The 12,760-nt window shown below is 44.9% G+C and overlaps 1 protein-coding gene across 2 annotated transcripts in view; it reads left to right on the plus strand.

Moving 5' to 3' along the window:
• Nucleotides 1-12,667, plus strand: part of VCL (vinculin) — a 110,114-nt gene extending 97,447 nt beyond the window's left edge. Inside the window, exons 17-22 of one of the 2 annotated variants that reach the window (XM_007095647.3) lie at nucleotides 836-960; nucleotides 2,270-2,455; nucleotides 5,518-5,721; nucleotides 7,747-7,950; nucleotides 8,330-8,434; nucleotides 10,672-12,667. In XM_007095647.3, the coding sequence (XP_007095709.2) occupies nucleotides 836-960; nucleotides 2,270-2,455; nucleotides 5,518-5,721; nucleotides 7,747-7,950; nucleotides 8,330-8,434; nucleotides 10,672-10,818 (971 nt within the window). In that variant the 3' untranslated portion in view covers nucleotides 10,819-12,667. The remainder of the gene's footprint in view (nucleotides 1-835; nucleotides 961-2,269; nucleotides 2,456-5,517; nucleotides 5,722-7,746; nucleotides 7,951-8,329; nucleotides 8,435-10,671) is intronic. The other variant, XM_007095649.3, reaches the window with a different exon arrangement.
• Nucleotides 12,668-12,760: the final 93 nt, after the last annotated feature.

A 12,760-nucleotide genomic window follows, 5' to 3' on the forward strand; every position in this document is an offset into this window, starting at 1 on the left:
GGAGGGCTTAAGTTGACGTGTAGATCTCCTAGGTGAGTGTCCTCATCCTCTACCAAAGAGTCTGGACTTTCTTTAGCTGAACTTTGAGCACGTTTTCAGTATTACTGAAGATGTTACCACTCCTTTGGTTAGAAACATCTGAATTCCTTCCTGTTCTGAGCATCCAGTGTGTCTAGCCTTGTCTGTGAGTAGAATGCAGTCAGTGTAAGGGAGTGGGTAGGAAGGGCTGCCCTATTCATCCCTAGCCCAGGCAGGATCTTTCTGGTATCTCGAACCCACCATCACTAAGGACACGCTCAGGTTCCTAATTGGAGTTTCTAGTAGTTTGAGGAGAATTTTTGAATTCCCGGTGACTGGACACTGTAGCAGCAGCAGCTCAACAGAGAGGGTTAATACACTTAATGCCAAGGTGAGCAAAGGAGTAGTGAGAAAGATGAGACAGACTCCAGGGAATGTATGCCCAATCTGAAACTGACATCTCCCCTGTTCTGAGTTAGGCAGGCATATCTCTTGACTGGTTCATCATAAAAGAGGTGATGAGCACCACCTGAGCCCAAAGTGATCACGCCCAGGAGTGTCTTGAGTACTTGTTAATTGTACAGGCAAGAAGGCACCCTGCACCACTGGGAATAGCTGGCTGTGACCCTTCTGACTCTTTGTATGCCTCGAGGCTTCTGCCCTGCCCTTACCTCCTTTCCCCTTCAATCACTGCCTGTGATGCTTCCTGGCAGCTTCACATCCAGCTTTTGTTAATAGAAACCAGTTCTTCTGCTGGACAGACAGTGCTCCAGGGTGCTGACCTGCCCAGCTGAAAGTGAGGGCTTCTTATGTTTAGGCCTGCAAAAGAGCTTCCTGGACTCAGGATATCGGATCCTGGGAGCTGTGGCCAAGGTCAGAGAAGCCTTCCAACCTCAGGAGCCTGACTTCCCGCCTCCTCCGCCAGACCTTGAACAGCTCCGTGTAAGTAAATTCAGAGTGATGGGGAGAATTGAGCAGAGGGTGTTGGGACTCTAACAAGGGGGAGGTTGGCTGTGTTCTGGAGCCTCAATTGCCAGCGGTCTTTTTTTAACTTCTGCTTAAAGCCTAGTTGGATGCACAAGTTGACTTTCATCTTTCATTCTGAAATTAGTGGAGTCCTAACCCCATGGTTCTGCATGGGGCGTGCTGGGTAGGTGGGGGTCTGTGGGGTTGGCCTGCTGTGTTGGGAACTGATTGGAGCAGAGGAACTGGCTTTGGTAAGTGTGCATGTGATGAGTGATGAGGTAGTAGTAAGTTAATGAAGAGTGGGAAAATAATCTTGCGGTGAGATTTTCTTGTGTTCCCAGTTGACAATGGCAAACTGAAGTGGGTACACTCTTGTGTGCATTCTTTGTTCCTTTACTTGACTTTTTTTTTTAGTAACAAAGTAATACAGTCTCTTTGTTTTCAAGTTTATTTTCCCCCCAACTATCATGTAAACTCTTTTGACGCACCCCAAAGTACCATAAATTTATTCTTCCATAAATCAGTGGTTTAGAAAGAGGCTTAGCTGGGCAATATCTTATAGATACAAATCCTAGAATAGGAAATAGTGATTATTCTAACCAAGTATTAGAAATAGCTGGACTTTGGGAATAGTTTATCAAGGCAATACTTTGATTTACTCTCCTTGACTTACTTTGCCATGTTTAATGTCGATAAAAGATGTAAATTTCTAAGTTGTTTGAGGATACAACTGGGTCATTTTGCCCAAACTAAGACACAGTGCTTCCCTAGCCTCCAGTGCCTCAGCCTCATTTGATTCTTTATAGCTGGACTGTTGGTGGGTTGTTAGGGCCAGGGTGGGTGGGGGCTATTCTGGCAAATGGCTTTTTATGGGATCAACAGATTTATGACACGCAGAATCAAGATCTTCGAGGCTTGTCTAGCTACCCCTTATTGACAGAGGAGGAACCTGAGGCCCAGGGGAGAAATTATTTGCCTGTGCACCTTCCCTTCAACATAGTCAGGGCCACAAATTAGATCTTCTTTGGGAATCCTTGGTCCAGTAGTGCGTGCGTGCCTCCCTGGAATATGTCCAAAACTGTAGCTGCTGGCTTTTTGTGGAGAACAAGGAAGAAAATATGCATCTGTTGAGATTGAAGCAGGTGGTCCTTGTGCTCAGTGTGGGTGGTCTTATATGGAATGAATGTGGGTGGCTTTTCTGGGGATGCTTTTTAGAGGAAAGGAAAGAATTCTAGAGGGGAGTAGTTCCTAGGGTTTTACTTACAACCCAGTAATTCTTTCTTAGCTGACAGATGAGCTTGCTCCTCCCAAACCACCGCTGCCTGAGGGTGAGGTCCCTCCACCCAGGCCCCCACCACCAGAGGAGAAGGATGAAGAGTTCCCTGAGCAGAAAGCCGGGGAGGTGATTAACCAGCCAATGATGATGGCTGCCAGGCAGCTCCATGATGAAGCTCGCAAGTGGTCCAGCAAGGTAAGTAATGAAGCTTTTCTTGTGGAAAAAGGATGAAGAACTGTACACACAGCCCAGGAAGAAGAGTCTGTTTGGAAAGTTACCCTCTGTCTGCTTTGGTTCCTGTTGTTGTCAATAGCATGTTCCTCTTCTTACTTGTGGTTTAGTAAGATGCTTCTGGCGCCTGATGGCTTCTCCTTCTATTGTCATCTAGGCTGCCTGTGATTTAAGAGGAGGGTTCTTGTCCTCTGTCCATGCAAGGGTCAGCTGCTGTGACCCTGGACATTTGGGGTCTTTGAGAAACTGCTTCTCTTTCTTAAGATTGCTGAATGTTTTTAGATGCTTTCTTGCTAATTATCAGCACTCCAAACATGAAATAGTCTTCTGTGGGCTCTGCTAGAGCTAGGTGAAGTGTTTGCATTTTCCTTCTGTTTTGCATAAAGGCAGTTAGATTGGTGTCTTAAAAGCCATGTGCTTTGTCCTTTCCTTAGAATCATCTTACCCCTTGGTTCAAGACAGCTCCAGGCTAACTCCACCTCGACAAATCTGAAAGTGTAACTATTAGTGTGGTTGGTGAAAATTTAGATGCTGGCAGCAGTCATGCCCTGGGAATAACTTTTGCCTATTTTCCCCTAAATGATGGAAAGTGAGTGGAAGCTTTTCTAGATATAAGCTAAATGTTATTGCTAACCTTGCAATGAAATATAGTTCTAAACTGTTCGTGATATGACCCTTTCTTCTAGATCTTTATTCCCACCATTTATTTGCCTTTTTACACCCTCAACTGTCTCAAGCTCTTGTATTAAATGTAGTTCCCCAGGGACCTTCTGCAGCTGATCTTGGGTTTTTCCAGCCTGGGAAATTGACCTTGGGTTTTTAATTCTGTATTTTTCTGTGCTGTTAGCTGTGAGCCTAGGTTCTAAGAAGGAATGAATAGTGTGACCTTGCTGGTGTTGGGCCTGACCATGGAATTATTTATAATTGTATCTTTCTAACTAGGGCATGCACACCTCCAGGACCTTAGCAGAGTCCCACTGCATGTGGAGAGTGGGATGGAGGTGACGATGAAGGTTGGTTTTACTTAAAGATTTTAAAGGAAATTTAAGCTTTATTACAGTAAACCCAGATATACTGTGCAGCAGGACACAAAACATACATGAATTATAAACAAACTTAAGGGGCAGAGAGCATCAGCCTACATATTTTTCCGACTCTGCCATTTGTGGCCAGAAGTCTTTAGGTCTGACTATCCCTGGAGATTTGGAACATTAGGAGATTGCCAACTTTGAGCTGTGTGAAGTCAGGAGCTATTTGAACCGTGTGTATCTGGGGGATGGGTGTGTTATGTGTTTGTGTATCTGTCAGTCTGTTTTTGTACATTTTGAGACTCTGAACCCCAGTAGCAGTGAGCTGGCTTCTCTTCTAAGGAATGGGGATGAGTCCTACTTGAGACAGAGTTTAGGGAAAGAGTTTAGAATGTACCTGAACCCCTTGTTTTCCCTGAATTCTCCAACTCTGTCATCAACATTTGGAGACATGTTTCCCGTACAGGATAAGAATTTTAGGAGTGATAGCAACCTCAGTTAAACTTCCATGTAAACTCTTACTTCCTCTTGGTTAGCGATTTTTTTTTTTTTTTTTAAAGTAGGCCCCATGACCAGTGTGGAGTCCAATGGAGCTTGAATTCATGACCCTGAGATCAAGACCTAAGCTGAGGTCAAGAGTCGGACACTTAACTGACTGAGCCACTCAGGTGCCCCACTGATGTTTGATATAAAAAAACCTGTGTTCAGGAGCACCTGGCTGGCTCAGTTGGTAGAGCATGTGACTCTGTATCTTGGGGTTGTGATTTCGAGCCCCAAAAAATTCTTAAAAACAAAACAAAACAAAAAAACCTGTGTTCACCATTCTTCATATACATGGTTTGCCTTCCTTGAGGCAGTTCCTTTTATTTTCTTTCCCCTCAACCTATTTCAGCATCTGATCACACTGCTTCTTGCCCTGGCCTTTCAGAATCCCCATCCCTGTTATTAAATTCATTCTTTCCCCTCATGGGTCCTGTTCTCTCGTGGGCCCACATTTGGGCTTCTCTGAACCCAGCCTTGATCAGTTGCCACGTTCATGTGTTATCTGTGAAGTATGTAAATTAAGTTTGGGATGAGAACCCTAGTTTGCAACAGGAGAGATTTAGTTTGTACCCAAGGAACAGCTTTCTGAGTCAGTACTAGCAAGGGATGCAATATGAGATTGTAGAAGTGTTGGCCCTGAAGATCTTGAGAGAGAGAGAGAGAGAGAGAGAGAGAGAGAGAGAGAGAGAGAGAGAGAGAGAGGGGTGGTCTGAAGTGTGGGTTTTCCCTAAGATGGGAAGCTGGATGAGGCATCTTCTGGAGACTTCTTTCAGCTGGGTGGTTGTGGGGTATTTGATAAGTCCTCTTCAATCACCATTGTGTTTGGTTTTTTTGCCTCTTTCCTGGTTTCATTATCAGTTGCCTCTGATGTATCATTTTAAACTCTGGGACTTTTTAATTCCTGAAGGAAATAATGATCTGTGTCTGGTTACTGCAGAGCTGACCCAACTCACTTCCTGTGTCCAGGAAGATATAGAATAGTGTCCTTATGAGCCAGCAGGGAGTACTCACTTTCTTCTGTTCAAAGCAAGTTGTGTGGCTGAATTTACTTTTTCCCTCTGGATTCCTTTTAAAGGTAATCAGCTACTATTGTTTGGTTGTTTGGCTCCTCAAAACTATTCTGAGAATTACTCTTGGCAGGTTTACCTTTGGTGGTGAGTGTATGTAAAAGGAATTGCACTTGCTTCCTTGGTATGACTTTTTCTCTGGAAACCCTTCACCACTGGAGTGAGGCTCTTTCTTTTACTCACTATGAACAGGGCGGCTGGGATTGGTGCTGGAGGCTGAGAATTCCCTTTCTGTGAGTTTGGTTCATCTGGCTTCTGGAGAGTCTGCCGTTTTCTTTCCCATCCTAGGCAAGCTTTGGTTACTAAACCAGCTGATGCTCAGCTTCCCCAGTCCTACTGCTCTTACTAACACTGTCCCTGTTTCTCATCCTTCCTGCCATCGACAAAGCGGGGTAACCCAGCCGCTGAGGTGGGTATAGGTGTTGTAGCTGAGGCAGATGCGGCCGATGCTGTTGGGTTCCCTGTCCCCCCTGACATGGAAGACGATTACGAACCTGAGCTGCTGTTAATGCCATCCAGTCAGCCGGTCAACCAGCCCATTCTGGCCGCGGCTCAGTCATTGCATCGGGAAGCTACCAAGTGGTCTAGTAAGGTACTGATTAGCACCCCCGGTTGGGGCTGCTCCATATGCATCCGGCCATGTGCAGCCTTGACACATTGCATCACTCATGATCTGTGCGAGTCCTGTGAGTCTGAGCAGGGCGGGCATCTGTCTGTCTGCACCTTGTTGTTAGGACTGGCTTCACAAGTTTGATAGGTCTGCTAATGCCAGATTAATTGGATTGCATTTATGTTTGGGGGTAGAGACGGGGTCACTTTTTGAAAGGATTTCTTTTCTTACCTCGGGGCCACAATTGGAACCTTAAAGCCCTTGGGAAGCCGTGGATATGTCTCTCAATGACTTGCAGGTCTGGAACCACTGTAGACCATTAAGAGGTCACCTGGCCTGACCATTGAGCTTTGCCTGCCACCCCCTTCTCTGCTGACCTGTCACTGATGGCTCAGGCAGAGTTGATCAGGGTGAGAAGCAGCTTTATACGGCAGGGTCTCTGGGGCGGACTGCTTGTGGCCCTGCACTTGGCTGCCTGGCAGATGCTGGCTTCAATGGGAACCCACAGGGAAGGGGGCTTTACTGACCGCTTGTCCAGGTATTTCAGTGGGAGGGGCTGGGAGTGGGGAACAGTGGGTGCTTCAAGGCTGTAGGACAGGCAGCCACAGAGCTTTGACCTTGGGACTGAACCAACGCTAGTTTGGGGAGTAGGGAAGAGGGTGATTATTCTTTTTTCCTTTTGAAGGTAGCATGTTGCAAGAAGAAAGGGTTTGAAGACTGATGGGTAATAACTAACCCTGGCACTACACTGTCTTCTAATCAAGGTCATAAAATCCTGGAATGATACCAGGTCTACACTGGAAGAGATGGGCCCAGACAGCCTTGTCTAACATGCCCCTATTCTCCTGACTACTTCCCATACCTGCATTCTCTCTGGCCTCAATTACTGCCTGAGATGTTCCACACCTCCCCCCATAGTGATCAGCCACTTCGTGATGCCTGTGGGGGTGTCTCACATGGTGCCCTGCAGTGGCATGGTTTGTGTATGCTTCACTGCCTTGTATAGAAATTGAAAAGCATGAGGGGAAAAATGAGTAGGGCCTGACCTTTTAGGTAGTTTTGAACATTGCAGTTGTTATTTTTGGTTTTTATCAGTCAAAAGAGAAACCTTTTGAAGGCATAAATTACTTGTACATTTCTTTATCGTGACCCATGGGGTTTTAATGAACCCAGATGCCAAATCTCAGATAAACTGCTATTTGTTGGAGTGGGGGTTCCATTTATAGCTTTGACTCATGATTTTTATTTTTCTGGTGCCTCCGCGGCATCCTCTTAGCTGAAGGTTTCTTTAATTGAAGCCACTTAGCTGAGGGGACAGAAAAATTGATTCTTGGCCTTTTAAAAAGTGATAAATTAAAATACCGTGTTCCTTTAGGCTGACAGGACAAATAAGAGGCAGTAGAGGGAGGGCAGGAGCAGTCTAGGTGAGAAAATACATCTTGTCTCACCAATGCTGATAACAGTTACTTGGTTCAAATTCCAGTTCAGCAGCAATGGTCCTTGGCTGCTATTTGTAACAAGGGTTAGGATGAAGAGGATTTCAGCATCTGGAAAGGCTCCTCTGTATTTTTCCCCTCAGGCCAGCTTACTGCTTTCCCCCTATAGAAAGGAAAATGCCTGTTTAACCAACTTCTTGACCTCATCCTCATTTTTATTGCCATGATTAACTTGGAGATGCTGAAGTGCTGTGTTCAGTGCTATGCCAGGGGTGCACATGTTGCCCTTCCAGACTAATATTTTACCTGGTCTTCCTTTTTTTCAGTTGGATAATCTCTTTCCCTCTCTGTCTCTCTCATTCAGTCCTGGGAGGAGTGCCTTGGATCACTCTTCTCTCTGTTCTCCTGTACCATCCATGTCACTCAAGAGTAGTCCTTTTATCTTCTTCCCACCCTTCCAGAGGGCCACTGGAGCAGCAGGCTCCCTCCTTTCTTCTCTGTGCTTCTCCTTCCTTCCCTAACTTGGCCAGAGTTGGGGCTGAGCTCACATTATGTCTTTGCTTCTCTCTAGGGCAATGACATCATTGCAGCAGCCAAGCGCATGGCCCTGCTGATGGCTGAGATGTCTCGGCTGGTAAGAGGGGGCAGTGGTACCAAGCGGGCACTGATTCAGTGTGCCAAGGACATTGCCAAGGCCTCAGATGAGGTAACGCGGTTGGCCAAGGAGGTTGCCAAGCAGTGCACCGATAAGCGGATCAGAACCAACCTCTTACAGGTATTCAAGAAAAGTGTGCGTGTGTGTTGGAGTGGGGAGGATGGGAGGGAGAAAGCAAGAGAGAGAAAACTGGATGAGCAAGGAGGAGGAGGAGCTTTCGGAGTGGAAAGAAATGGCAGAAAGGGAAATACATATATGTACATTTGGGAAAGGCAGAGTCAGGAAAATTTATTCCCTGATCAAATGAAAAATGTTAATGCTTCCTTTCTGAACAAAGGGACTATATTGGTCCTAGGGAGAAAGCAAGTGGAATCCTGCTGGTAATTTATTGAATGCCTTCTGTATTCCAGCCCGTAGGAATACAGAGGTGGACAAGTCTTGCCCTCAAGGAACTCGTGGGTAAGAAAAACATTAGAAACATACTAAATTTTCTTTATAGGTATGTGAGCGAATCCCAACCATAAGCACCCAGCTCAAGATCCTGTCCACCGTGAAGGCTACCATGCTGGGTCGGACCAACATCAGTGATGAAGAATCTGAGCAGGTATGTGTCTGCTGCTGCTGATGTCGTGCCAGCAGCTTCTTTGCCAATTATAGCAACTTAATTCAGCTTTGGGTAAGTTTTACCCATGATTTGAGTATTCAGTATGTGGAATGGAGTTTCTCCAAAGGGCATCTGGTTGGAGAGATGCATCAAAAACTTCGAAGGGGAAGTAAAAGTCTTATGCAACTTCGGTCACTTTACAGATGGGAAGTTGAGGCCTAGGGTTAAGCGTTGGTAGCAGTTGGGACTCTGCTCAGTTCTTTTTCTCCATGGAATAGGTTTGGCGATCTTGAGGCCTCTAGTCTGTTCACTCCTGCCCATTTTGACCTTTTTGACTGGAGAGACTTTCTCCTTCCTAGCTCACTGGGTGATAAGTACCCTGGGGAGGTTGAATAATGTAGGCTTTTCAGGGGCGTGTGATGAGGCTGAAATGACAGCTCAAAGGAGGTGCTTCTCTCAGTTTCTTTGACAGCAATTGAAATAAGGATGATGGGAGGAGGGTTCTCTTAAGCGATGGCAACCACTTTTTGGAGTTTGTCCTCTTTCACTGCCTCCTGGAAATGTGGCCCACGACTATTCACAAAGTCTTCATCTGAGCACCTGTTTCTCTCCTTACCTCCTCTCTAGTAGGCCCTGCTGTAAGCCAGACTTCCAGTGTCATCTTACAGTAGGTAGCACAGCTTTTGTTGAACTGCTCAGACAGGCTCATCGTACATGGGCATGCATGTGGCACTCACTGTATTAGGCACTATGAAGGGGGTTTGAAAAAGTCAGACACAGTCCCTCTCCTTGGGGAACTCCGTCCTTGATCTCTGGGCCAGGAGACAGAGAACCTACTCCCCTAGTGCCAGTGGTGCTTTCACTACCATATTTCAGTCCAACAGCTCTCACCCTGGCCTTCCTTGTGCACCAGAGGAATTGGATCTTCTCCCCTAACTTCCATGTAATCTAGGCAGGGTTTGGGCACTGGGTTGTTTCCTGTCATGTGATCTCATCTGCCCCCAAGAAAAGGAAGTAAAGAAAACAGGGAAGGAAGAATAGGACTCATAGTTTCAGACCATATCATTTAACCAACAAAAACATATTCTGGGAATATCTACTATGTTCCACCTAATATCCCAAATAAAAAAGGTAGAAAGTGACAGGGTTGTAGAATGAAAAAAAACACAGGACTGCCAGGTCAGAAGTTTTGAGTCCTCATCCTGATTATTGTGTGAGTTTGGTTGGCAAATCTCTGAGCCTCTCTGGGCCTTGGCCTCTTTGTTGACAGGCATGAAAAGATCAGCTGACCAGGAATTTAAGCCCATAGTTCTGCCTCTCAGAGCCGATGAACCCTCAGAAATTGCATGCACAAATTTTATACACACGAGCATTTTTCGGGGAAGAATCTTTAGACTTCATGAACTCCTCAAAGGGTCTGTGGCTCAAAAATAGTTTTGTGGTTTTGTGTGTGTGTGTGTGTGTCTCAAATAACAATTAAGAAGTAAATTACTGAGCTAATAGATTGTTAGTTCTCTGAGTTTCTATGGTGGAGTACTAGTGTTATCCCAGTCCTGTAAGTTTGTGTTTAGATTTACTGATTTAGATTTTCATCGATTTATATGATGATGGGTTTGTTCATTTGGTTTTTTCACTCCTTATTAGAATTAAATATTTATGAAATATCTCTTGTGCCAGGCACTGTCCTGAGACATAGCAGCGAACAAAACTGAAAAATATCACGGTCCTTATGGAACTTAAATTTTAAATCAGGTAAAATATCAGATAAAATGAACAACTTAGGTAAAACATACAGTTTATCAGTTAGTAATGATGGGTTCTGTGGAGAAAAATGAAGAATTGGAGGATGAAATGCTGTCAGTGGGAAGGTCTTTGTGATTTAAAGTAAAGTGAGCAGGGAATGCCTTACCAAAGATCAGAGCAAAGATCTGGAGGTGAGGGGTGAACCATGAGGGAAAAGCATTCCAGGTAGAGGGAACAGCAGGAGCATGAGGCAGGAGCTTGTTTGAAGACCAGGAAAAGAGTATGTGCTAGAATCTATCTGCTGGTATAGTACACAGTGATGGCCTTTTTTGGGTTGTTTTTGGTGATTCCCCTACACCACCAGTGATATGACAAGTGGGGGGACGCCAGCTGCAGGCGGGGTAAACTGCAGTCCACTCCTAGCTTAAGCCAGTCTTGGAGGTTGGACTGCGTCAGGGACTGTGAGTAATGGAGAGTTCTTGCTTTCCTTGCAGGCCACCGAGATGCTGGTTCACAATGCCCAGAACCTCATGCAGTCAGTGAAGGAGACTGTTAGAGAAGCTGAAGCTGCTTCAATCAAAATTCGAACAGATGCTGGATTTACATTGCGCTGGGTTAGAAAGACTCCCTGGTACCAGTAGGCACTTGGTCAAACTTGGCTGGCACAGAAACCCCTACTAAACAGAATGAAATGATTGGAGTCCCAGAAGATGATGAAAATTGCTTAGGGGTTAAAAGCCACATCCTGGCCTGACGTAACAGAAAGGAATGAGGCCTCTTCACTTTAGAAATCATTTATACTCTTGTCATGGACACTTTGAAATATGTCTCCGTATAAAGCCTGTATTCTCAAACACAGTTAATACTTGTGCACACTCTATCCCAATAGGAAGACTGGGTTTATAGCCCATGGACTTCACATAAGCTCAGAATCCAAGACTGAACACTAGCCAGACACCTGCTCTGCCCTCATTCCCTAGGGGACAGTTCCTTCTTTGCTTCATTCTCCTTGTTCCCCTACCCTCTTCTACCTGCTAGGCTCCCAAGACCCAGGGCCCAGACAGCTTAGTTAAGAAGGAAATCACTGTGCCTCCAAAATTTGTTTTGGGCTTTCTATATTGCTCCTGACCCTGGCTGTGTACTATCTGGGTCCTTTTCAGAGTGAGCTTCGCTGCTACAAGGGAAGATGGCCTCTGGGAAGCCCCAGTAGGTGGAGCCTGGATTTACTTCTTGCCCTTCCCCAATTTAATCCTTCTAATTTCCCACAGTACAAAACCAAATTTCACACTCAGGAGGAAATCACAGAATCACATGATTCTGTCTTTACCTTGCCCCTGAGCAGTGTCTGTGCTAGGGAAAATTCCTGTCCTATATCCGGCCTTGGCCTGTCAAGGTAGCCACCCCACAAACACACTGTGTGTCCTGGTGCTTTCTGCTACTGGAGGGGCAGAGTAGCCGGGGTGTGGCCCTGCCCATCTTCCCAGCAGGGTCACTCCCAGGAGCTTCATGCTTTGTCACTGCCTGCAGAGGTCTGTGCTGAGGCCTTATCATTCATTCGTATCTCTTGTTCTGAGCTGAAATGCTGCATTTAATTTTTAACCAAATCATGTCTCCTGTCCTGGCTTTTGTATTCTACCCTCACCCCCTTCCTAAACAAGATTTTAAAGATATGTGTTTGTTCATTGTAATTTTGAAAGAGGCTTTTTATCCTTTTGAAATTGTCCTAAGAATTGGTGCTTGCCTCCGGGATTGTTTAAGAGAAAGGCAGTCCTGTCTGAAGGGCACTTCCTAAGGGAGATTGGTACTTGCAGACTGGAATTCTGGCACTGTTGGGAATGAATCAATGAGAAATAGTCCTCAGTATGTTCCTACCTCCCGTAACCAAGACCCTGTATCCTCTCCTCCCTCCCAAGTATGAGTGTCCAAGAGAATAATCGGTATAATATTTAATTATCACCATAAATTTCCTATTAGCAAAGTGAGAGAAGAACTTTTCCTTTTTTGCACTTATCACTGCTGTCTAAGCATTGCCCAGCACATGAAATCTTATTTCTTCCCAAAGCCAGAACTGGATGAGTAAAGGAGTAAGAACCCTTGCCTGAATGTCCTTTCTTCTCACCTCCAATATATGTTAAATCTCAACATCGAATGTGTAAAACTTAAGTTGGTACTGTACACTCAGGCTTCCTCTATTTTCTTTTAACTGATGAATATTATTTTTAAGGCCCTCAGCATATTTGTAGTTGCTTACCTGATATAAATGCAATATTAATGCCTTTAAAGTATGAATCTATGCCAAAGATCACCTTTTGTTTTACGAAAGATTACTTAGAGGAAATAAGAAAAATTATGTTTGCTCTCCAAGTTCTTCCAGTGTTTTGAGACACTGGTTTACACTTTACGCCAATGTGCTTTTCTCTTAATATCAGCGCTCAAGACACAGTGAAGCAAGTTAAAAAAAAAAAAAAAAAAATCCCTGAAGACTGATTAGAGACATCACCACTAAAAAACTACATTTATAAGCTAGGATTTGTTATATGCAAATATTTTCTGCCTCTTCTTTTGTTCTGTTTAAAACAATAA

This window comes from Panthera tigris, chromosome D2 (assembly GCF_018350195.1).
Source record: "Panthera tigris isolate Pti1 chromosome D2, P.tigris_Pti1_mat1.1, whole genome shotgun sequence".
NCBI classification, from domain to species: domain Eukaryota; kingdom Metazoa; phylum Chordata; class Mammalia; order Carnivora; family Felidae; genus Panthera; species Panthera tigris.